The 25,878-nt window shown below is 38.0% G+C and overlaps 2 protein-coding genes and 1 long non-coding RNA gene across 14 annotated transcripts in view; 2 read left to right on the top strand and 1 right to left on the bottom strand.

Annotated features, from left to right (window-relative positions):
• Positions 1-14,761, top strand: part of ERAP1 (endoplasmic reticulum aminopeptidase 1) — a 69,462-nt gene extending 54,701 nt beyond the window's left edge. For all 3 annotated transcript variants that reach the window (XM_074328682.2, XM_019727915.3, XM_019727914.3), the window contains exons 11-19: positions 252-403; positions 2,281-2,360; positions 2,933-3,116; positions 4,375-4,531; positions 5,204-5,388; positions 6,926-7,087; positions 7,575-7,715; positions 8,524-8,605; positions 12,509-14,761. In XM_074328682.2, the coding sequence (XP_074184783.1) occupies positions 252-403; positions 2,281-2,360; positions 2,933-3,116; positions 4,375-4,531; positions 5,204-5,388; positions 6,926-7,087; positions 7,575-7,715; positions 8,524-8,605; positions 12,509-12,664 (1,299 nt within the window). In that variant the 3' untranslated portion in view covers positions 12,665-14,761. The remainder of the gene's footprint in view (positions 1-251; positions 404-2,280; positions 2,361-2,932; positions 3,117-4,374; positions 4,532-5,203; positions 5,389-6,925; positions 7,088-7,574; positions 7,716-8,523; positions 8,606-12,508) is intronic.
• A 1,789-nt stretch (positions 14,762-16,550) lies between these two features.
• Positions 16,551-25,878, bottom strand: part of CAST (calpastatin) — a 110,661-nt gene continuing 101,333 nt past the window's right edge. For all 9 annotated transcript variants that reach the window (XM_019727909.3, XM_088796644.1, XM_019727906.3 and 6 more), the window contains 2 exons: positions 17,720-17,782; positions 16,551-16,775 (listed from right to left, as the gene is read on the bottom strand). In XM_019727909.3, coding sequence (XP_019583468.3) covers positions 17,732-17,782 — 51 coding nt within the window. In that variant the 3' untranslated portion in view covers positions 16,551-16,775; positions 17,720-17,731. The remainder of the gene's footprint in view (positions 16,776-17,719; positions 17,783-25,878) is intronic.
• On the top strand, positions 17,742-25,878 carry LOC148758502 (uncharacterized). Of its 2 annotated transcripts, none has more exons than XR_016020702.1 (3): positions 17,742-18,627; positions 24,433-24,543; positions 25,006-25,849. It is a non-coding gene; the product is annotated as an uncharacterized LOC148758502 (long non-coding RNA). The 2 variants fall into 2 exon arrangements; XR_016020703.1 differs by lacking the exon at positions 17,742-18,627 and having other exon boundaries at positions 23,114-24,543; positions 25,006-25,053; positions 25,751-25,878.

Genomic DNA, 25,878 nt, shown 5'->3' with positions numbered 1-25,878 from the left:
TCTTCTCAAGACATACACATGTAGAGGTAGAGAATGAAAAGTGAACAGTCAGTGCTTTAATGGGCAGCATGGTTTGGCTGGAGACAGTGGGGGACGGGAGCAGGATGGGGCTGGGAGCCGAGGAAGGGATGAGGAAGAGCTTCACCGAGGAGGTTGTCAACCGATACCGGTAGCTCTGAGCCAAAGCTTGCGTTCTCTCTAAGTGGGTCCGGTCTAAGTGGGTCATGCATCTGCTTTTTCTGTTTAACCAGCACTGGCGACAGGAAGGCCTTGATGTGAAAACCATGATGAACACCTGGACTCTGCAGAAGGGCTTTCCGCTGATAACCGTGACTGTGAGAGGGAGGAACGTGCACATGCGGCAAGAGCACTATCTGAAAGGAGCTGACACCACAGAAACGGGGTAATGTTTCTGGGGAAAAACTCCTTTTGTTGCCTAGGTAACATCTGCCTAGTAGGATAAAACCTTATTTTTACATAGTGCCCTTAGTTTTATTGCTGTTATGCTAAGCAAAATTAAGTCAGAAAAAGTCGAGATCCATATGACTTCATTCAGATGTGGGATATAAAACTTTCTGAACGCAAGAAAGGAACAAGACAAACGAAAACAAAAGCTCATAGACACCGACTACAGTTTAATGGTTACCAGAAGGTAAGGGGGGAGGGAGATGGCACATGAGGGTAAAGGGGGTCAAATATATGGTGATAGAAGGAGAACTGACTCTGGGTGGTGAACACACAATGTGACACATAGATGACGTATTATAGAATTGTACATTTGAAACCTATGTAATTTTACTAACCATTGTCACCCCAGTAAATTTAATTAAATATTTCTGTTAAATCTATGTATCCTATAAAGTTGACTTACGCACCACCACCTCCCAAGAGGATGAAGCTGGCTCTAAACCTTGGTTCATCTCAGTAAAGCTGATGATATATAATTATTTTAACATTTTCATATTTTATAGTTTTATAGGATGGTAATGTTTGGAGCTGATTTAAAGCCAGTAACTAATCTAAGTAACAGCTGCTAAATTATAAATGGTACCTGGCATTTGGGTTGGAGCCAAGGACATAAACATTTAGGTGATTTCTGGGAATTAGGAGACACTCAGTTCTCTTTTTTGGAAGTCTAAGTTAGAGCCTAGAACCTGTTTGTCAGCTTAACACTGTAGAAGGACATCACAACTTGACCCTGAATGGTCACTATTTAAAAAATTTTTATTTGGAAATAATTTTAGACTTATGGAGAAGTTGCAAGAAGAGTGCAAAGAATTCCTATATATTCTTTACCCAGTTATAAGTTGTTTACCATATTTGCTTTATCATTCTCTCTTTCTCTCTCTCTCTCTCTATATATATAGATATATATGTGTGTGTATATATATATATACACACATACATATATATCTATATATATAGATAGATATATATGTATAGGTATAAATATAAAACCTAAAATATCAGAGTTCAAAAAATATACTCTATATATCTCTACATATATGCTACATATATTTTTAACTGAGAGTAGTTGGGAGTACGATGCTTTTTTACCCCAAAATATTTCAGTGTGGTATTTCGTAAAATACAAGAACATTCACTTACAGGAACATAGCACAATTATCGAAATTATGAAATGAACTTGATACAACACTATTATCTAACCTACGAACCTTATTCAGATTTTTCCAGTTGTCTTAATGATATCTTTATAGCAAAGAAAACAAATTCTGGTTCAGGATTTAATATTCAGATCACCTTGTATTAATTGTCACATTTCTTTAGTCCTTTTTCTCTGAAATTGCTCCTCAGTCTTTGTCTTTCTTGACCTTGACAGTTTTGAAGAGTATAGACCATTTACTTTATGGAATGTTTGGGTTTTTGGCTGTTTCTTCCTGATCAGATTTCGGTTGTGCATTGGTAGGAATTCCATAGACGTGATGTGTTCTTCTTAGTATATGATTTAGGAGGCACATGATGTCAGTTTGTGACATTATAAGTGGTCACGGTTTTTAAGTTAGGCCCTCTGAGCTCCACTCAACCAATCACTGTATAGGCTAACGGCTCACTTGAGCCCAGCTCCTAGCTCTGCTCAAGGAGCTCAATAAGGGTGAATTGTGCCTGGAAAACGGGCTGGGGATGTTTTGATCTCTTGGCTATAATGGTTTTCGTACCATTCTTTCTTACACTAGCTAGTGCCTGGCACATGATAGGTGATTTAGTAACTGCTTGTTAAATTGAATCAATAAATGAACAACTCTTCTTCCATTTTTTTAGGTACCTGTGGCATGTTCCATTGACATTCATCACCAGCAAATCCAACTCGGCCCATAAATTTTTGCTGAAGACAAAAACGGGTAATTTGTTGAGGAAATAACTAGGTTAATTCAAGACAGGACTATGGAAATGTGCAGAATTCAGATACTTTCTTCTGCTATTTATCTTGGTGAAAACAAAAAGGATCAGGTCAATCTTTATCTTCAGGAAACCTTTGGCGTTCAATTTCTCATGAAGAAGATATGTTTGAAAATACTGTCTGGTTGCAAAAAAGAAAGCCAGTATCTTGCCAAATAGAGATTAAAACAGTTGAGTTATGTAATGCTACGAGGGAGGGATTACTAGTGAAAATTCTCCATTACTTTATTAACATTGCTGAGTTATATAATGTGTATGGCCTGAAATGTGGCTGCATTCTTCTTATAGATCCATAAATCTCACAAAATTGGAGTCTCAAACGAGTGTTGGCTTTTGTCTATTGGGAAGCTGTTTACTGGTTTCTGAAAGAAATGTGTTCAATATGAAACTCATTTCAGTATTAAAATTGTTCAGTATTCAACTTGCCTTCAGTTTTGTGGTCCAGTCTCTGATCAGAAAAGCTTTCATCAGTCGAGAGAGAAAATGGAACTATGATTTATTTTATTTGCTCTAGATGTGCTCATCCTCCCAGAAGAGGTAGAATGGATCAAGTTTAATGTGGGAATGAACGGCTATTACATTGTGCATTATGAGGATGATGGATGGGATTCTTTGACTGGCCTTTTACAAGGAACACACACAGCAATCAGCAGTAATGATCGGGCCAGTCTCATTAACAGTGCGTTTCAGCTTGTCAGGTAATACAAGCTCCTCAGAGTCTTCGTTTATTTCTGAAAGCAGCTGTTATCACTCAGATTCTTGATTTCTAAAGATGAAAATGATTGATTGCCAATAAGAAGTTGAAGAGTGTTTTCCCCTAAGTTCTAACAATTCAAGGTTGCTTTTAGCTCTATGATTAACCTCCTGTCTGTGTCAGCTGAATAAGGTAAAGGAAAAAATCTGTACTTCAATCTTTTTCATTAACAAGTCAGATCACACTGAGGCAGAAGTGTAGAAGCCCCTTGCCTAGTCCCTGAAGCCTTGTCCTGCATCTTTCTCAGGCTCTACTGTAAGGGATCAGGTTTCTACCCTGCTGAGTCTTGAACATCTTGAAGCCTTCTTAGAAGACCAAGTGGCCCAAGGCCCAAGCTGTTTGCATTACATCTCTTGGACTAAAGGAGGGATTCACCCTCAACCTCCACCCCCAAGTGGCCACCTGAACTTCATAGCGTCTTGATGGAATACAGCTCATACAATTTGGTCCAACTAACTGACCTTAGAGTGAACACCATCCATCAACTCTATCTAACTTTTGCCCCATGACGATGGCTTTTAATGAAGGAATACTTTATAATTATCCTCATACTCTGTGTCCCTCTGCTCTAAATGTTGAATTCTTCCTTTTCTGGGCCTCTTGAGGTTACAAAAAGCAATGGGGGATAAAGGTGGGCTGCTTAGCTAAGTTGTTTCTTCATGCCTAAAACTACTCCCCTCAGTAGCATGTTAGTGCTTAAATCTTAGAGGGTTTGTATTTGCTTATATGAGCATATACTGTACCTCTGAGGCTTTTAACACCAGCCCTCTATAATGAAGGGTTTATATCTATATTGAGTTTCTTTTTGGAGTGGCGATGAAGATGTGTTGACTCCAGAGGCTCTTACTGTTGACTGAATGGCAGTCTGTCTCACCAGGCTTCCTGAACAATTGTTGATTCAAAATCCCCATCTTACTCAGGAAGTTCGTACTATCCAACATTTAATAGAGGGACAGACACTGATGTGCTTCCATTTTGTCCACAAGTTAGCCCTAGCTCTGTTATTGTTTGAGAATAATAACACAGTGTAAACATGTCAGATTACGTTGTGACAGAAATTATACTAATATAAAGTTCATTATTTATAAGGGGTATTTATATCTGATTAAGTGGTTTGCTGGAAGATTGTTAAAATATCTTTTGAAACAAAATGTTGATTTCCTGGGTTTTCTTTTAAACTAACCATGGTGTCTCCTGATCAGCAATGGAAAGCTATCGATTGAAAAAGCCTTGGATTTAACCCTGTACTTGAAACATGAAACTGAAATTATGCCCGTGTTCCAAGGTATGAATGAGCTGATACCTATGTATAAGTTAATGGAGAAAAGAGAGATGAATGAAGTGGAAACTCAATTCAAGGTAAAAGCCTGAAATAAATTGAGTAGTTGCATACGTAGTTTGCTCTTGGTGTGGGTGGGTGTAGAAAGAGTACTTACCATTGTGTGTATGTCTTGATATGTATTAAAGTAAACCAAAATCACCTCAGTGTTTGGATTGACTACCAAAAGATTTTGGTTTTATTTTGGCACTAAAAATAGGCATGGCACTATGAGATTCTGTACTTAATTTCATGGATGTGTTATTCCCTTCCTTTTATAAATACTCTTATTTCATTTTGCTTCTGTGTTGTGATGGTTGCTATTAAGATTTTCTAGGACTCATGTACTTGAGGAAGAGGCACAAAATTGTGATTTTTGGCAAAATGCCATGAGGTCCCATTGTATAATGTGCCCTCAAAATTTAGTCAGATAAACACTCTTTCAGTTTGTTTTAAAAGTGGCAGTTTATCCTGATTTTAAGTCGATAGCGATCTATTTATGAAAGATTGTTATATAAATACTAAAATCTTTCATCAGTATTTCTTGTCTTTGACCCCTTCTATAATTAAATATAAACAGAACTGCATGGTTTTAAAAATAAGAGTTGCATTCAGCTTTAAAAAATATTCCCTATCACCTGAGGGGATATTAGATTATATAAGACATGCGAGGACCTGAGACAGCACTAGTGACACATGTGACTTTCCCTCAGGCCTTTCTCATCAGGCTGCTGAGGGACCTCATTGATAAGCAGACTTGGACTGACGAGGGCTCCGTGTCCCAGAGAATGCTGCGGAGTCAGCTGCTCCTGCTTGCCTGTGTGCGCAAGTACCAGCCCTGTGTGCAGAGGGCAGAAGGCTATTTCAGAGACTGGAAGGAAGCCAATGGAAATTTGAGGTCTGAGTTTGTTCATGTCAGGGGTACCTTTTCTATTTTCCATCAGTACTAAATGTTGGGAGGGAAAAAAAAGCAAGAAAAAGTTCAGACAAGTCTCCCCATGCTGCCCTTTTTGGAAAAATAAATTACTTTCTAAACTTTATCTATAATACCTCTCAGCTTTCTTTAAAGAAATGGTGGGAAGGAACTTCTATGCACAAAGGTCAGCTATCTGGAGAATTAGAATGGGGATAATCATTCCCATTTTGTTTAACTAAGGATTCAAAACCTTATGCAAATTGAGCTGTACTGGACAGGAGCTGAGCAGTACATCTCACAGTCGCTTCTTTGGGCCTCCAAAGTCCTCGACAGGGGGTGCATAATAATTGCTGACACTAAGGAAACTAGTATCTTCCTCCCTCTGGTAATGTAATTCTTGCTATACTTAATTCCTTTTATATTTGGGGCTTAAATCCCTTCTAGGAAATACTAAGCCAACAGTACTCATATACATGCTTTCATTAAAAAAAATACCCACGGTGGTCCTATTGGATTCCATGGACTTTTGTTTATGGACTACATCTTTCTTTTTTTCTTTTTTAAAGATTTTATTGGGGAAGGGACAGGACTTTATTGGGGAACAATGTGTACTTCCAGGCCTTTTTTCCAAGTCAAGTTGTTGTCCCTTCAATCTCAGTTGTGGAGGGTGCTGTTCAGCTTCAAGTTGTTGTCCTTTCAGTCTTAGTTGTGGAGGGCGCAGCTCAGCTCCAGGTCCAGTTGCCGTTGCTAGTTGCAGGGGGCACAGCCCATCTCTTGCGGGAGTCAAACCGGCAACCTTGTGGTTGAGAGGATGCGCTCCAACCAACAGCCATCCGGGAGCTCAGCGGCAGCTCAGCTCAAGGTGCCGTGTTCAATCTTAGTTGCAGGGGGCGCTGCCCACCATCCCTTACGGGAGTCGAGGAATTGAACTGGCAACCTTGTGGTTGAGAGCCCGCGCTCCAACCAACTGAGCCATCCGGGAGGCAGCTCAGCTCAAGGTGTCGTGTTCAACCTTAGTTGCAGGGGGCAGAGCCCTCCATCCCTTGCAGGACTCAAGGAGTTGAACCAGCAACCTTGTGGTTGAGAGCCCACTGGCCCATGTGGGAATTGAACCGGCAGTCTTCGGAGTTAGGAGCATGGAGCTCTAACTGCCTGAGCCACCGGGCCAGCCCTATGGGCTACATCTTGAACCTAGTTTGAATTGCTCACTTTTGGCTTGAAAAGTGACTGCCTGTTGAGTCGCCCTGCATCATTGAAGTATGTTAGATATGTCCGTATTTATAAAAGTGGCATTTCACATTGCATTTTTGAGAAGGCTACTTACAGCCTAATTTTAGATACTTTCTCTTGCCTCTTTCCTAAAATGTAACAGAAGGAAAGATGTTATTTTTGTTTACATGTCTAGACGTGATTCTCTCTGATCATTGGGTCAGTATATCAGTTCATAATTGGTCACTATTCTGCATCCACACACAGTTCCTGTATCTCAGACTCTCACTGGATATATTCTTTTCCACAGACTGCCCAATGACGTGACCTTGGCAGTGTTTGCTGTGGGGGCCCAGACTCCTGAAGGATGGGATTTTCTTTATAAGAAATATCAGTCATCTTTGTCCAGTACTGAGAAAGAACAAATTGAATTTGCCCTCTGTACTAGCCAAAATGAGGAAAAGCTTCGGTGGTGAGTCACTCATTCATGTTCCTGTGGCCAAGAGGAATTAAATTAGATCCTTCAGGCATCTATTTTTGTTCTCTTGGCAAAGAACTGCCTATTCCACTGGAAACATTTATGCTAGCGGGCACACATCTAATGAGTATGATAAATAATTCGGGGGAAGCAGATGTTAGGAAAAGTGTTTAAAGGAGTATATATTGTATATCTTTAAAATAACACATTTAGAAATATATACTAAATATACCTTTCTTATTTACTCTTATAGAGCAAATGAGAGAATATGAGAATGGGTGTTGTAAACACTATATAAATGTTAGTTTTTACTATTACGTAGCTGTAACGAGTTTTTCAGGGTTCTGGTGACCTATTTATCTTTTTTTGTCTTTGTTACTGGCAAATTGGCTCTTTTCTTTCACAAATTATTTTATTGAAGTCACTTGTAACTTTTTCAGGGTCTGTTCGTTGCTAACATTTCTTCTCTTAATCATTCTAGGCTACTAGACCAAAGTTTTAAGGGAGATATAATAAAAACTCAAGAGTTTCCAGGTATTCTTAGAGCTGTTGGCAGAAACCCGGTAGGATATCCATTGGCCTGGCAGTTTCTGAGGGAAAACTGGAATAAACTTGTAGAAAAGTAAGTAGTGCCAAAAATTGTGCTGTGACTGGAAAAGTTCTTTAACCTTACTATGGTTTTGCTTTGTTTGTAAAGCAACAGTGATAGTCCAAAGGGATTTTTTTTTTTTTTGATTGAAGATAGAAGGTAGAGGTACTTAAAATATCCTTAGAAAATATAAAACTCTAATTCATTGCTAGTTAATGCATCTGGATAGTCACATTTTCATTCCATCTGGAATAATCCCTTCCTGCACCCACTGACCTATTTGAAGTCTCCCTCCTCAACACTTTTGCTTGTTTGCATCTGTCCTTATCTAATTCACGCAGCATTAGTACCGTGTTTCCCCGAAAATAAGACCTAGCCGGACCATCAGCTCTAATGCATCTTTTGGAGCAAAAATTCATACAAGACCCGGTCTTATTTTACTATAATATGAGACTGGCTATAATATAATATAATAATATATAATATAATATATAATATATATAATATAATAAATAAATATAATGTACTATAATATAATATAATACCACCAGGTCTTATATGAATTTTTGCTCCAAGAGACACATTAGAGCTGATGGTCCAGCTAGGTCTTATTTTCGGGGAAACACGGTACCTCTATCATTTTCTTTTGGGTACTACATCTTTTATTCAGCAGTTGGTATATACTTTATGCAACTAGATCTTAACCCCTTGGGCGGGTAGGAATCATGTCTGTTTTTAATGCCTAACCAGTTTTCAGTTAAACGCTAACATACATGAGGCACTTAAAAATACATGTTGAAAGAAATATTTCCTAATGTATTTTGACAATTTCCATTTCTAGGTTTGACCTTGGCTCCCCTTCCATAGCCTACATGGTAATGGGAACAACAAATCAATTCTCCACAAGAGCACGGCTTGAAGAGGTAAAAAAAAAAAAATCTTTCTTTGTAAGCTAAGTGATAATTAGATAATAAATATGGGATAGACAAAATACTTTAAGGGTGTGATGAGTTAGAAACAGGCTTTTGTCACTTAGTAAACATTCGTTTTGGATGCTGTGGTGTTGACATAAGCAAAAATCAGTTACAAACCAACTAGTGAAAACCGTGTCTTTCCAAACATGTTAAGAAGTCTTAACCCTGCCATTAAAAATTTTAGGGCTTAAAAATTACTTTAGACATTTAATCCCCGATTTAGGATGTTAAAAAAAAGCAATCATTAGAAGTATAAGTGACAGAAGTGATCATATAGCTATTATGAAAGAGGCAGGTCTGGAATCTTGGTTCTCCCCTATTCAGGTTCATGATTTCCTGTTATTTATATACCATCTACTTTCAGAAAGAATTTCAGGCAACTTATAAGGTCCATATATAAAATAAATCTTATAATAAAGAACAGAAAGCTTCATAATGGACAGAAAGAGGTAACTGGATGAAGGATTTATGCTGAGGATAACTTATTACAATTGTACCCTAAATTTATCACAGCTTCCTAGCACTCAAGGAAGAATGAGAAAACAATATGAGTTATTCTCATTGTCTGGTAAGAGTGAACCATGGAACATACATGTTTTCCCCCAAAACAGACTTTTGTTCAAGCCTTAAACTCGGAGGAATTTGATGTACACATATGTATGGGTAGTTGTTTTGTGGTGTCCCTTCTACAATAATGTTTTCTATAGTAAAGTTGTAGAACTAATTTTACATGGTTTAAAAAATGTTACGTTTAGAGAAAAGATGAGAACCTAATATTTTCACAGTAATTTTTGTATAGTCAGGTTATACCATGGTCTAGCTTGATACAGGGAGAGCGCTTTGAAAATGCAAAAGAAATGTCACATCCCTTAGTTTTTGTCCAGTTTTCAGTAGCCTCACTCAGGCTTGTGAAATTAACATGCACATAATATCTCAAGCGTGAACCCCAGCGAGGTCTACAGCAGAGGCAGTCGATGCGATGACTGAAGAGCTGTCCATAGGCTGTGAATAGCTGGACAGCTGTCCGGTGACCAGATTTGTAGCCACAAAACATTTCATTCACTCACTTGTTTTCTCATTAATTCATTGAAGGCATTACATTCTTACTATATGGCAGGCGTAGTTTTAGGTTCTGGGCTATGACAATGAACAGAGTAGACAAAGCTTCTGTCCTCATGGAACTTAAATTCTGCTGAGGGAATCAGACAATTACAACCTACGTCAGGTTGAAACCTGAATAAAGTAAGGTAAGGATAGAGAGTGACTGGGGTAGGGAATGGATGGTTAGGAAACATCTGAATGGACACTGAAGGAAATGCAGATGTCTCGGAGGAGAGTGTTGTGTGCCTATAGTAAACATGAGGTGCAAATACCCTGAGGCAGGGCATGGAAATGCAACAGCCTGAGATGTTGTCGTAATAGAGAATGTCCTACTGACGTTTAAGACGTAGGAGTCATCCCGAGCCCTTCCTTCCCCTGACGTCTAATTCATCCCCATGCTGTTGGCTCTATCTCCAGCATATGCACCATATACACGCTTCTCTCTGCCCCTTACCCATCCGAGCCTTTCTTTCTTTTAGCCTGGCCTGTGGTGATAGCCTCCTAACTGGCCCCGCTCCTGACACTTTGCCGTTAACCAAACTATTTTTCCACATTGAAAACTGAAAATCAGCCGACTGACCCCTTTCTTGAAATCCTGCCTGTTGCTCTTGCAATAAATTCCAAACCTCTCCTTCCCATGTGCACAACACCGTGAGGAGGTGTCTCCTGCCCACCTCTCTGGCCAGTTCTCACTTGCTGTCCTTGGTCACTCTCTCTCAACGCTCCAGCCACTCAGCCTCCTCCAGCTCCTGGGCCACCAGCTGTTTAGTCTCTAAGCCTCTGCACTTTTCCTTTTCTGTCTGGCTTACTATTTCCCCAACTTTTCACTGGAAAAGCTTATTTTATCCTTTAGAGGTTCCAGCTCAGGTGTCACCTTCCCCAGACTACTCTGTCTAAAGCAGGCCACCCCCTCCCAAGTTCCTAGCACAGCCCGGGTTTATTTTCTTCACAGCAGTACATTTATAATAGCAATAGATTACTGCTTGTCTCCCCAGGTCGACTATAGTAAGCTCCATGAGGGTAGGGTACTTTCTACTTCACTGCTTCGTCCTCAGTTCTAGCACAGTAATGCAGGCAAAGGGAGGAATAAGATTTACCAGAGTAAATCTTCATGAATAAATAAATGGGTGAGGCTGAGTCCCTGATACATGCAGGGTTTTAGGTTCTGCACTTTACCCATGTTTCATAACTCCAGCCACTCACCACTGCTCTGCATTATAGAGACGATCCTCATTTAACAAATGAGAAGACTGAGTCCCAGTGAAGTTAAATCATTTGTGCAAGTTCAAACAAGTTAGGATAAACCTGATTTTCTGTCTCTATCGTGCTGCTTATTGCACAGAACATGTTCTCATGGAGGAAGGTTTGAATCAAATACTCAGATAAGATGCTGCATTTCCCAAGGAAGATGATAATAGGAGAGAGAATTTGCATCTGGGAAGATTTAAGGGCTAGGGTTAAAAGCTGGCTTTGTCACAGCTCTTGTAAGTCTGGCTTTTAGTGGTACTATCATGTTGGGCTCCTTCAGGATTAAATAATTTGACTACCTGGTAAAATGATTGATGTGGTTTGACTATTGAAGAGTGCTCACAGTAATTTTTAGTATCTTGAATTCTGAGAGTATGAAATAGGTTGACCTACAACTTACAACAATTAAAATGTTAGGGCTTAAAAATTACTTTTTAGGTAGGCAGTAAAGCAGAGTAAGTGTTTTCGAGGTTGCTACAGCAGGAGGGCATGCCTCCAGATCACTGAACAGTTGAACTGTTTAAAACAACCTTGCATCATTTGAAATTGGAATTCGATCTTTCAAAAACCTATTCTTACCCCTCTATTATTTCCAAACTCATAGTGTGATATTATGACATGGATTTTCAAGGAATTAACTGTCTGGAATCCATGCTGAATAAATAAAACATCTTGGCCTAGACTTGCTTCCTGTCTACAAAATCAAAAATTGATGGATTAATGCTGTGAAAATTTATGGGAAAAGGTTAAGAACCCTTTAAGGTGAAATAGAGTAGCACAGTGATCCGTGCTGTGGCAGAGCCAGCCTATTCCTCATGTGAGCTTAAAGGGGTTAGGATACCCAGTGATGAAACAACAAGGCTATTTTGGAGGAGATAGTCAAGAGTCTCTTATCTCTTTAAAACCATGGGGAACTTTGTGTGGATTTTATCTGCAGGGAACAATACATGAATTGTGGATTAGGATAACAAAAACTTGGCAAAGTTTGGGGTTTTGTCACCATAACTTGCTAAGAACCCCATTTCCCACAGTGTTTCTATAATAACATACAAGGCCAAGTCTGTGGAGAAAGACTGCACTTATGTGGTTGAAACTGTTTTGCTTGGCAAAGAAGATACTCTGCACATTCTGCTTTTTAGATATCATGTTTAAAAAAAATTAAGTTTGCATCTGTGTGTATATAACAGAATACACATTAAATAGACACACTCAATTAAACCTTAATTAGAAAGTGATAAACAGTGAAGTCTTTTAGAATCTGGCAACTGTGAATAAATAAAAAAGCTGCAGAGAAAAAAACACAAAACTTGACATCATGAGGCATGAGCTCATTTCATATAGCTTAAGTTTGTGTACATAATCGTATCCAGACACCTGGCGCTGCCTTCTAGATAGTTTTGACAAATACTGGAATTTTGGTTTCAGTTTTCTTTTAACTAGCCTGAACTTATATTTGTGTAATGTAATAAAGCAAAAATTTAAAACCCAATTTTTCCCCACAAGGTGAAAGGATTCTTCAGCTCTTTGAAAGAAAATGGCTCTCAGCTCCGTTGTGTCCAACAGACAATCGAAACCATTGAGGAAAATATACGTTGGATGGATAAGAATTTTGATAAAATCAGACTGTGGCTCCAAAATGAAAAGCTTGAACTGCTATAACAATTCGTTCCGTGCCGGTTCCTGTGATCTATAATAACCAGAATTTTGTGGAATGTGAATATTTTCAAACTAGAGATGGCTGTTTTGGTTTCTACTGAAGATACCGTGTTTCCCCGACAATAAGACCTAGCCAGACAGTCAGCTCTGATGTGTCTTTTGGAGCAAAAATTAATATAAAACCCGGTCTTATATTAGGTAAGACTGGGTCTTGTATTATAGTAAAATAAGACCGGGTCTTATATTAATTTTTACTCCAAAATATGCATTAGAGCTGATTATCCAGCTGGGGCTTATTTTCAGGGAAACGTGATACTTCCGTTTCCTTCAACCCCTTCTTCATGTGACTAGTCCTGTGAAAAGCCTGGCTGTTAATTTTTTCATCGATGGGTTATTGCTATCATGTGTTTCATTTATCATGTCCCATAATGTAAATCCAAGTGGTGGGTTCCCCACTATGGATGAGTAATATACCCTTTAATTAAAATTTATTGGGGTGACAGTGGTCAACAAAACTACATAGTTTTCAAGTGTACAAGTCTGTAATACATTATGTATTGCATTGTGTGTTCACCATCCAGAGTCAGTTCTCCTTCTATCACCATATATTTGACCCCTTTACCCTCTTCTACCACCCCCTCCCCCTCTAGTGACCACTGAACTGTTATCTGTGTTGATGAATTTTTGTTTTGTCTTATTCCTTTGTTGTTTCAGTTTTCTATCCTACATATGAGTGAAGTCATATGGTTCTCTATTCTTCTCATTTTATATTTTATACTTAAGCCCCTGCCCCCCCCCCCCCCCCATGCTCCCCAGTCTCCAACCCTCTCCTCCCCAGGTGTTTGTCATTCACAAGCTGTGCTGGCAGTGTCTTCCGAACACCAAATAGTGGCAACTACTGAACAATGGCCACCTGATCACTGACTAACCCAGAATGAGCCTGGTCTGCTTTCCACCTTCTTCTTGCTGCAGGCCTGGGGGCTAACTTGTAGGGCTGTCATCAGGCTTCCTTGCCCTCTGGCTTTTGGTCAGTCTCCCAGGAGGGCAGACTGGAGCTGGGAAGGAGGACAGAAGAGGTGAGGTGTTTATTTCCCTAGTTCTCTTGCAGGTTGCCTCAGGCTGGCCTCCCCCGAAGGTCTCAGCCCTGGAGGGGTGGCCCTCTTTCCCACACAGCCTTCACCATCTCTGCATTCTAGTAACTGCTTCCTCCTTTCATCCCTTGAGGATGAGGGTTGAAGTGGGAGCCTGGCTTTTACTAGTCCTGGCTGTACTTGTGGTTTACATACATCCTTGCCCGTTTAAAAAAACAAAACCAAAAACCTTTCATAGAACCCTCCTCCCAGAATCCTCATTTGAGTGTATCATCTATTTCCTCAGGGACCCTGACTGATAACACTGTCCTTTCTGAAACAGCAGAGTACAGTTCAGGTCTAGAGGAGAAAGCTTGCATTTGAAGTAGATCCTGAGAGCTACTGAACCTTAGGTAGGTGGCGCTGCTTCTTCCTGCTCTTTATTTGACCTTGTTTACAATTCCTGAATAACCATTATTGGTCCTTATTGCCAATAAGTCATTGCAGAGTCTCCAGTAAATGATGTATTGTGAAACTGAAAACATTTGCTTATATTACTCTAAGTGAGGATGATGTGTTGTTTTTGAATTGACGTCTTTTATAGGTTTTTAAAAAAATACTGCAGAATTTTCAAGGTAAAGAAATAGGATATGAAAAATGTGAAATTGTGCGCTCATACATTAGGAATAGTAATTTTTCTGGCCATAAATGTGTTTACAATTCCATTTTTATACATATTGCATGATTTAATGATTTAAGAAATAAAAAAACAGAAATCACTGGTAATTTCCACCCCCAGGCCTTTTCCTTCTAAAAAACATACAAAGCCAAGATGTTAATGTAAAATATTATTCTTTAATTATATTTTAATCTTGATTAATGAAACATGGAAATAGTGGTTTTCAGTTTTGGTCACCTGAAGAACCTATTTTCATCGGCGTTTGGAGTGACCCATTTCCTAAATAGACACAATATTGCCACAACAATGTGCAAAAACCTTTTTGGTAATAAAGTTGTGTTTTACCTGTAAGCAGATATTTTGAATTATTTCCTCCTGGTTAGAAAGGACTGATTTAGATCCTATAGCTTAATCAAGTCATCATTAATTACTAGCAAACACCAAGTCTTGAAGACATTTCTAATAAACAAAAAGGCATATTCAGAGTACCTTAAATAAATGTTCACTTCTATAGGCATTTCTTAGATCTGTGGATTTTGGTACGTCATTGAAAAATACTTCTATATATGCATGGAAGTTAGTAATACTGCAGCCATATCCTTGCAAACACATCTGTCAATGTCAAAGGTATCACCTTTTTTTTCTTTTAACAAATGAAAAGAAACCCCACCGTATACTACCCCAAATGGAAGAATTACATAGTTAAAATCCCTCAGGAAATATGTGTTTTATTTTTTTGTTAGTGCCTTGAAAAGGTCTGTTTAGTTACCATAACACTGACTTCTATTTCTTAGATTTAGAAAAATAGAAAAATGCCTGCATCTCCGATGGGACAGAGACATAGCATTTAAAGTGGGTGAAGTTTGAAATCGCATAGGTATGTGCATAAATTTTAAAGAGAATTTTTAGAGAGTATGACCAAAATTTGATGCCCATTATATGCAGTGTTATTATTTTTGCCTGTCCCCCACCCCAGCCCACATTAGACAGTATTGGTGATACACTGGGGGTGCCAAAAAAAAAGTATACACATGACTTGTATTCATCTTTTGTTATTGGTATATATTGAGTATTACAATTTTAATACAGTGTTTTCCTTTTTTAAAATGTGTATACATTTTTTGGGCACCCTTTGTATTTAGTGAAGTCATCTAAGTCCTAATAAATAAAACCTTTGTGAACATGCAAAGGAAGGCTGTGCTGTCTGAAAAAAGAAATTCCAAATGAGTTTATGATATGTACCTGATATCACTTCCTGCATTCACTACCAGGAAGAAAAGATGAAATAAAATATTTATCAAAATCCCATCAACAACATCAGTGCTATATTCATAAACAATTCACTCAGAAAGATCTGAGGAACCATTCAAAGTTGTAGAACGTCAGGGCCTAGTTCTTAAGTTGCTGTAGGGAGGAAAAGCAAATTTTTAAATTTCAGATTTTTTTTTTTTTTTTGGATTTTATATTTAGTAAACCTAACTTCCATAAAGCCAGATGCTATACAGTGCAAAGACAAGTGTGGCAATGGCTCTAAGCAAACAATTGCTGTTCAGGTTTTATAGAGAGAGAATGAAAAGCACAGCTTAACACAGTAAACCAACAGTCTTCAAGCCATATGAGTAGTCTAAGAAGTAGATTTTATTCTTAGAACTTGCTGTGCAGTGACATATAGTCTGCATTTTGCTCTTTTGAGGTGATTCACGTCTCTGTGTTGTGTGCTGGCTATAAGGTGCAGAAGTCCTAACCTCTGACAAGGAAGAGTTCAACCCGAAAAGGGGTGTGGTGCTTCCTGTTCTGTTCAGGTCAACTGTTGATTTATTAGCCCAAGATGAGATATGTGCCCAATGGACAATATTTTATGTTTGACTTCTTAACCCAAAGAAACATCAAATAGAGTTCAAAAGCCCAAAGAGGAAAGAGGTAAGGAGAAATCAGAACATTGAAGAATGTTTAAAGCACTGTTTTCCAAATGCTAATAACAATAAAAATTAAGTGCAAACCGAAAATACTAATGAGATTTACAGGCACTGTGTGTAGAATGTGCAAAAGTTTGCAAAGGTTTTTCCTTATTTGGTGTGCATTGCTTTAAGAAACGATCAGATACATCTCTTAGAAATATAAAGTTCTCTCCCAACTGAAGGCAATTTTTAAAAATTCAAAGTTTATCGATACTCAGTTCAATATAGCACAGGTGAACCAGACAAATTCAATTTCTTTCCAGGAAAAGAATAACAAACCAATGTTTAGGATGTCAAAAGACTCAACAAATACCACTGTCTAGCCACCCGGAAAAATTTCTGTTGTCAAAGCCTTTTGTTCTTCAAAAGTCACCATTTACCAGCTGAAGATTTTATATGCAGATACCCTGAAAAAGTCAATGAAAAAAAATCCGGTGAACTACTTGATATGAATTTCTTTTTTGGTTACAGGCATAGTAAATGTAACATTTAGCAAAAGCATTGTATAACAAGAAGGAATTTCCTACCAGTAAATGTAAGAGTGGATTATTAATATACATATTTTTTAATTGGGGGAAAATCTTTGGAGCAGTTTTAATCAGTATACCTCCCTCTTTACAGGAAATAAAAGTGGATCATGGTGAGAATGCCTAACCAATTTAATTTACATTTTTATTTCCTTTAGAGTTTGGTTGGCAAGCAGTTATAAGCTTTTACGGCTTAGAATAAGACCTCTTCTTTCTGAAGTTAGTAAGTTGGGCCCAGCTCTCAAGATAGATCTCAGGTGTTCTCATCTATAAGAGTTTTTCAGTCATATAAAGTAGAATCAGACATACTATTTTACTTTCTAAAACTAAGATGAACAAAAGTGGTCAATCTTTTCCTTTGCCTTGTTCCAAAAACCCTGTAATTTCCACCAGACCCTAAGGGGTACTTCTCCCCATCCACCATGTGTTGTCACTTTGGGTAATATCAATATCATAAGGACCTTTCACTATAAGGGGTAACACACATGCTGATTTTGCTTTGCTGCAGTAACCTGCAATCATGAGCATTTGGGTTTCAAAGAGTCAACTAGACTTAGATGGTCATTTTCTTTAAGAGCCTGGCCTAATATTTTAAAGAGCTCTTAATTATAAGATTAAGGTTTTTAAACATTCCAGTAGCACAATCATCCCTCCAGTGCTTTTCCAGGGAATTACTCTATAGATTTTGCAATGTGCGTCTCATGTCAATTGTATAAAGGGAACGTGAACTACTCAAAAAGTGGATTTAGTTGCTCTCACTTATAACACATAGGTTGGTAGAAGGAGGTATGGTTGATTTCATTTACAACAGACACCTAACTTACCAAATGTGAACTTTAACTTGTATTTTTTTCATCAGCTTTTGGCTTGGAAGTTTCCTCCTTTGCCTAAAAGGGAAAGCAAAACCATCAATGAGCTCTTTCTTTTCTAGATTATGTATCAAAACTGATCAACCAGAAGATTCTTATGAGGAACTGGGTTTCTCAGAATTAAAGAGGCAAAAAATGGCAATTAGTGGGGGAAAATGAGATGGTCCTAAGTACCTTTTTTCATTTAGCCAAAACACCGAGTTCTTCCTCTTCAAGTTTATAAGGTAAAAATAACCTTAAGTGATTCTAAATTTTTACTTTTTTCGAAGACCAGGGTAATTTAAGAAAAAAAAAAAAAAATGCAGGATGGTACTGTTCATTTATCCCATGGTGATCCATCCTTTTCTGTGCTTGGGGACATTGTGGGCCAGCTAATCCACTCAGCACATAGGGTTATTATGCTGTTTTTTGTTCATGGGTTGATCATGTACTGTGTACAACTGAAATTAAACAATAAGCAAATCTATTTGAGATTAATGGCATAAGCAACTAATTATCAATCTGGTTTCTTATATCCTTTATGGATTTCACTACCTTGATTTTTTATTGAGGTATAATTGATATGTAATATTAGTTTCAGGTATACAACATAATGATTTGATATTTGTATATATTATGAAATGATCATCACAGTAAGTTTAGTTAACATGTCACCATACAGTTAGACATTTTTCTCTTGTGATGAGAACTTTTAAAAATCAACTGTCTTAGCAACTTTAAAATATACGATAGAGTATTATAAATAATTCATCATTTATTTTATAACTAGACTTTTGGACCTTTTGATCCCATTCACCCATTTGATCCACACACAGCTTCTGGCAACCACTAATCTATGAACTTGTTTTTCATAGATTCCACATGTAAGTGAGATCATATGTTGTCTTTCTCTAATTTATTTCACTTAGCATAATACTCTTTAGGTCCATCCATGTTGTTGCAAAAGGCATGATTTCAGTCTTCTTTATGGCTGCGTAGTATTCCACTGTAGTACCACCTCTTCTTTCTCCATTTTTATTGACAGACACTTGCGTTGCTCCTATATCTTGGCTATTGTAAATAGTACTGAAATGAACACAGGGGTGCATATATCTCTTCAAATTAGTGTTTTCGTTTTCTTTGGATAAATACCCAGAAGTTGAATTGCTAGATCACATGGTAGTTCTCTTTTTAGTTTTTTTGAGGAATTGCCATGCTGTTTTCCAAACTGGCTGCACCAATTTATATTCCTACCAACATTGTACAAGGGTTCCCTTTCCTCCACAACCTGGTCAAAAATGGTTTCTTTTCTTTTTCATAGTAGCCATTCTAACAGGTATGAGGTGATACCTCATTGCGGTTTTGATTTGCGTTTCCCTAATGATTAGTGATGCTGAAGACCTTTACATGTACCTGTTGGTCATCTGTATGTCTTTTTGGAAAAACGTCTATTCAGATCCTCTGTCCGTTTTTCAATTGGATTATTTGGTTTTATTGCTATTAAATTGTAAGTTCTCTTTGTATTTTGGTATTAACCCTTATCAGATACATGATTTGCCAACATTTTCTCTCTTTTAGTAGTCTGCCTTTTTATTTGGTGATAGTTTTCTTCACTGTACAGAAGCTTTTTAGTTTGATGTAGTCCCACTTATTTTTGCTTTTGTTGCCTTTGCTTCTGGTGTCAAATACATAAAATCACTGCTAAGAACACTGTCAAAGAGCTTATTGCTATGTTTTCTTCTAGGAGTTTTATGGTTTCTGGTCTTATGTTCAAGTCTTTAATCCATTTTGAGTTACATTTTTGTGGATGGTGTGAGACAGTGGTCCAGTTTCATTTTGCACATGGCTGCCCAGTTTTCCTACCACTATACTTATTGAAGAACTGTCCTTTCTCCCATTACATATTCTTGATTCCTTTGTCATAAACTGACCTTATATGCGTGGGTTTATTTCTTGTCACTTTGTTCTCCTACATTGATCTGTGTCTGTTTCTATGCCAGTAACTTACTGGTTGTTGGTTTTTTAAATTATTTTTTACAATTAAATTTACTGGGGTAACATTGGTTAATATCATTATATGTTTCAGATGTACAATATACTCATAGGGAAAGCTTTCAATTTTTCTCCTGAGTATAATGTTACTTCCTGGTTTATTGTATATGGACTTAATTATGTTGAGGTATGTTCCTTCTACACCCTATCTTTTAAGGGTTTTTGTCATGAAAGGATGCTGTATTTTGTCAAAAAGATATTTTCCGCATCTACTGAAATGATCATGTAATATTTATCTTTTATTTAGGTGATATTGATTTGTATATGTTGAACTGTCCTTGCATCCCAGGGATAAATCCCACTTGGTCATGGTGCATAATCTTTTTAGTGTGTTCTTGAATTCGATTTGCTAATATTTTCTTGAGAATTTTTGCATCTGTATCTTTTGTCTGATATAAGTATGTCTATATCCACTTTCTTTTGGTTTCTGTTTGCTTGGAAAATTATCTTCCGTACTTTCCTTGAGAGCCGAAATGAGTCTCCTGTAGGAAGCAGATAGTTGGGTCTTTTTATATTCTTTCAGAAATTCTGTGCTTTTTGATTGGTGAGTTCAATCCATTCACATTTAGGATGATTGATATGTAAGGACTTATTACTGTTATTTTATCTTTTGCCTTCTGGTTATTTTGTATCTTCGTTTCTTTTACTTCTGTTTCTGTCTACCTTAAGGTGGTAGTTTTCGATGGTGATTTATTTGCCAATTCTCTCCTACCCCTCCCCCTTGCCCCCGCTTTTTTTAATATTTGGTGTCTGCTCTAGATTTCTGCTTTGTGGTTACCGTAAGGTTTACAAAAACAAAATCTAATAAAATAGTCCTTTTGCTCCTGATAGCAGCTTATCTTAATCTGCTTATAAAGGTTCCATATTTTTACTCTTCCCTTTTTATATTTTTGACGTGACACATGATGCAAATTTGTTATGAAATTGTAGTAGTTGTCTGTAGTTATTTTTAATGCTCTTTATCTTTAACCTTTTTAATTGCTTAACACACTATTCTAAAATAGAGTTAGTGTTTACTAATTCTGACTGTCTAGCACTGTAATCAAAATTTTGTATACTTTTCTTTTTGCTTTTCAGCTTGAAATCCTATCAGCATTTCTTGAAAAGCAGTTGTAGTGGTAGTGAACACCCTTGGCTTTTGTCTCTCTCAGAAAGCATTTCTCCTTCATATTTGAAGGCGAACTTTGCCAGATGAGTGTTCTTGGCTGGGAATTTTTATTTTTCAATATGTTGAATATGTCCACTCTCTCCTGGTGTACAGAGTTTCTGCTGATAGCTTAATGGGGTTCCTTTGTAAGTTACTTTCTTGTTCTACCTGGCTGCCTTTCAAATTCATCACTGACTTTTGACAGTGTCATTATAATATGTCTTAGAGAAAGAATTGTGCATTGATATAATAAGATCTACTAGCTTCGTGGACTTTTATGTCTAGTTCCTTCCCCAGGTTTGGGAAGTTCTCAACTATTATATTTTTAAGTAAACTCTATGCCCTCTTCCCCCATTTCACCTTCTGGTATACCCATTATTCTTACTTGGCTTTTATAATGGGAGTCTGATATCTCTCAAAAGGTTTCTCCACTTTTAAAAAGTCTGTTCTCTCTCCTCATCCACCTGAATCATTCCTAGATTTCTGTCCTCCAGATTGCTTAATGTTTCTTCACTCTTCTCCATTTCCAATGTTTTTCTAATATATTCTTCATCTCACTTAGTGAATTCTTCAACTCCAGAATTTTTCTGGTGGTTCTTATAATTTCAGTCTCTTTGGTAAAGTACTCCTGTTCATTAATTGTATTCCTGAGTTCATTTAATTGCCTGAGTTTTCTTGGATGTTGAATTTCTTCATAACAGCTATTTTGAATTCTTTCAGTTAGATGGTAATATTTCATGTCTTTGAGTTTGGTTGCTGGAAAATTGTGGGGGCTTTTTTTGTGATACTGTATCACTGTGATTTTTTCAGTGTTTGATGAAATGTGCCTTTGCCATTGCATTTGAAGTAGCAAACGGCTTTCTTATTTACGTCAAGCTTTGATTCTAATTGTTCAACAGGTTGGCACTTAGAAGCCTTTTATTTTCCAGAAGGTGGCGCTATAGCACAAGTTTTTGGTTTCTCTTACTAGAGCTGATTTGCTGCTAAAGTTGGGAGGCTACCTGTAAAAACAAGCTGGTTTAAAAAAAGGAAAATGTTGGCAGCAATGTGGAGAGAGATGTGTGCTTAGCACATGGGCTTTGGATGTGCCCATAGTCCCGAACGGGGATCCTCAAGTTGGGGAGCCCCAGAAGTTTGTTGGCGGACCTCTTGCTGTAATCAGGGCAGACAGAAAGAAATGCATTCTCTTCAGTTCTCTTCTTCCCTTTCCCTTCCCTCTCCCCAGGCACTGCAGTCTCTCCTCAGAGAGAGTAATGGGTCCCTCCAGCTGCAGCATGTATGACTGGGAAGATTCCCACTCACTTCCTTCACCCACCACCTCCTCTGCCAGCAAGATTGCCACTGCCTATGCCACCACTCCCTTGGCTCTGCAGCTTCCTCCAAGGTCCAATCCACCCATTTTCAAACGTACAGATGGAATGATCCCTCAGGTATCCTGGTGTGCTGTGCAAAATCACCTGTGCTTGGTTACGGATGTCCAAATAGTTGTAAATCAAAGGCGAGAGAAAAAAGAATGACCCATGCGGCCATGATGCTGACATCACTCACAGTTACAGTCTGTTTTAAAGTCTATTTTGTCTAAGTGTAGCTACCCCAGATTTCTTTTGGTTTCCATTTGTATGGAATATCTTTTTCCATCCCTTCACTTTTCAGTCTGTGTGTATTCTTACATCTGAAGTGAGTCTCTTGTAGGCATCACATAGATGGGTCTTGTTTTTTTTATCCATTCAGCCACTCCATGTCCTTTGATTGAAGAATTTAGTCCATTTACATTTAAAGCAATTATTGATAGATATATATTTATGGACATTTTGTTGTTTATTTTATGGTTGTTTTGCAGTTCCTCTGTTCCTTTTCTTGCTTTCTTTGTGATTTGATGATTGTAGTGGTATGCTTAGATTTCTTTCTCAACCTTTTGTGTATCTTCTATGCAGCTTAGCTGTGTGGTTACCATGAGGTTTACATATAACAAGTTATATTTATAACAGTCTATTTTAAGTTGATAACTTAAGTTTGAATGCATTTGAAAGCCCTACATTTTTACACCCTCAGCTCCACATTTTATATTTGTGATGTCACATTTTACATCCCTTTATGTTGTGTATCCTTTACTGTAGTTATTTTTTTACCTCTTTTGTCTCTTAATTTTCATACTAGTTGTATAAGTGATTGATCTCAATTTTACTATACATTTATTTTTACCAGTGAGATTTGTTCTTTCATGTTTTCCTGTTATTAGTACCCTTTCATTTCACCTTAAGTAAGTCCCTTTAACATTCCTTATAAGGCCAGTTTAATTGTAACTCCTTTAGCTTTTGCTTATCTGGGAAACTATCTCTCTCCTTTAATTCTGAATGACAGCTTTGCTGGGTAGAATATTCTTGAGTGGAAGTTTTATTTTCTTTCAGCATTTTGAATATACTGTGCCCTCTGCTCTGCAAAGTTTCTGCTGAAAAATCTGCTGACAGTTTTATGGGTGTTCCCTTATACATAAAAAGTTGTTTTTCTCTTGCTGCTTTTGAAATTCCTGTCTTTAACATTTTACTATTATATTTTGGTATGGGTCTCTGTGGGTTCATCTTATTTGGAACTCAGAGCTTTCTGGATCTGGATGCTTGTTTCCTCCCCCAGGTTAGGGAAGTTTTCAGCCATCATTTCTTCAAACAAGTTTTCTGCCCCTTTCTCTCTTCTCCTTCTGGGACCCTTATAATGCAAATGTTGGTCTATTTGCTGTCCCATAGGTTGCTTAAGCTACCTTCATTTATTCCCCATTCTTTTTGCTGCTCTGGTTGAGTCCCACTGTCCTTTCTTTTGATCTTCTTCATCTAGTGTGCTGCTGAACCTCTCCAGTGTATATTTCAGTTCAGTGATTATATTCTTCAGCTCTGTGACGTCTATTTGGTACTTTCTTATAGTTTCCTATGTCTTTGTTGAAGTTCTGTGTTCATCCATTCTTCTCCTTTGTGGGTCTCATGGAGTTCAGTGAGCATCTTTGTGACCATTATTTTGAACTCTTTATCAGGTAAATCGTTTACCTCCATTAAATTATGGAATTTTCCTGTGACTTTAATTTGTTGTTTCATTTGAAACACACTACTCTGTTTCTTCATTTTCCTTGACACTTGGTGTTGGATTCTGTGCTTTAGATAAAACAGCTGCCTCCTCTTCCAGGCTTGAAGGAGTGTCCTTGTGTAGCAGATGCAGCCTATCATTCCATATTGTCCTAGCTCTTGGTTGTCTCTCAAACCTTTGTGATGTGTCCAAGAAGACTATTTTATTTTTCGTGGCTCCCAGTAGTTGAGGAGGTGCTGAGATCTGTAAGTGTCCCAGAGCGGGGAGGATCTCAGTCAGCACCTAGGTTCAGGCTGATTGAAAGCTGCTGTGTGAAAGTCTGGCTTCTAAAGTGTGCAAATAGATGTGTATATAGTCCTGTGGGACTGCAAACCGTAAGTCCCACTGGCCACCAGAGCTAGAGGTGTTGCCCTAACAGCAGCTGCAAATATCGGGGTACGAGAGGAGGGTACGAGCTCCTTTCCAGGAAGTATCGGCAAGCTGGAGTGAAGCAGAGCGCGAAGATGGCAGCCAGCAGCCTCCGTCCCTGGTATTTCAGCAGATCTCTAGGTGTGTGTTAAATTAGATGCCTGTCCCTCCAGCTGACAAGATAAACCATTAAGCCTTTTTCACAGAAAGTCTGGGAGCCTCTTGATCAACTGCCTTTATGCTGAGCTCTGTGGCTAAGTCCAGGCGTGCCAGCCCGTTAAGAACCATTTTATCAGTTCACTGTAGCATTGTGGGTCTGGTGGATGTGAGTCTTGTTGGCTTTCAAAGCTAAATATTTTGGGGGCTTGTCTCAAAAGTTGGGGTTCCAGATGTGGGCTTCAAACTTAGTTCTTCAGGGAGAAGCTCCAGCTTTTGCATTCCCTCCTGATTGTGGGTTGCCATGTTAGGGGTAAGGTTTATGGCAAGATTGTCTCAGCCTCTTCTACCTGCTTTGATGGGAGGTTTTTTTTCTTGTTTACTGATGAGTAGGAGTCACTCAGCTACTCTGGATTTCTTTTCAAAGGAAATTGTTCCACGTGTAGCTGCAGATTCAGTGTGTCCACAGCAGGAGGTGAGTTCAGGCTCCCCCTATGTTGCCATCTTGAATTGGAACTATCTTGTTTTAAAGAGTTTTGGTGGAGTTGGACTATTGTTTTTAAAGCTGTACCATTAATTTCTCATTATAGTTAGGCGATCACAGTAATAACCATCTAAATCATGATATAGAAATCGGAAGGGGTCCAGAAGTTCTCTCTCTAATCCAATTTCCATTAATGTCCAATTCTAAGAAATCAGAACCTGTAGCTTCTACCCATTAGCCTTAGTTCTACTTTCTGCAGCAACCTGAAAAATTATATACTAAAAGTCCTCCTTCCCAGGTGGTGTCTAATGAGTTTCTATTTTTGATCATAGAAACTCAAAGATCTTCCATAATTCTATATACTACTTATACATTCTAAAATTTATATAAACCACATTCTCAGGTTGTGCACCCCACCCCTCACCCCCAATTTTAAGATGTCTCAATTTGCAATGCTTCTTACAATGAACAGCATGCTGCGTATCATAATAAAATTGAGTTTTTTCTTTAATGATTTATAAAGTAAGTTTATTTTATAATCGGTGGCAATTAAGATTTAATGAAATGCAGTATATGAACCTGTACTGTCAATGCATTATCCGAGTAAAAATGTGCAGTTGCAAGTGGTGGTCTGAGTCTTTGGAGAGGTGAAGGTTTAAACATTCCCCAAACTCTCAATCCATTACAGCATCAATTCTAAGGCCCACAAGCGTGCTAATGAGAGATCAAGTAAACTAAGGACGAGTTAACGATACAGCAACCGGCATGTCACTGCTGCTAGAGCTGAAGAAGAAGCAGCAAAATCTTGGATCTTTC

This window comes from Rhinolophus sinicus, chromosome 3 (assembly GCF_057876585.1).
Source record: "Rhinolophus sinicus isolate RSI-liver-muscle chromosome 3, RSI-T2T, whole genome shotgun sequence".
NCBI lineage: Eukaryota > Metazoa > Chordata > Mammalia > Chiroptera > Rhinolophidae > Rhinolophus > Rhinolophus sinicus.
The sequence above is the reverse complement of the archived record's forward strand: the minus strand, read 5'-3'. Positions and strand labels throughout refer to the sequence as shown.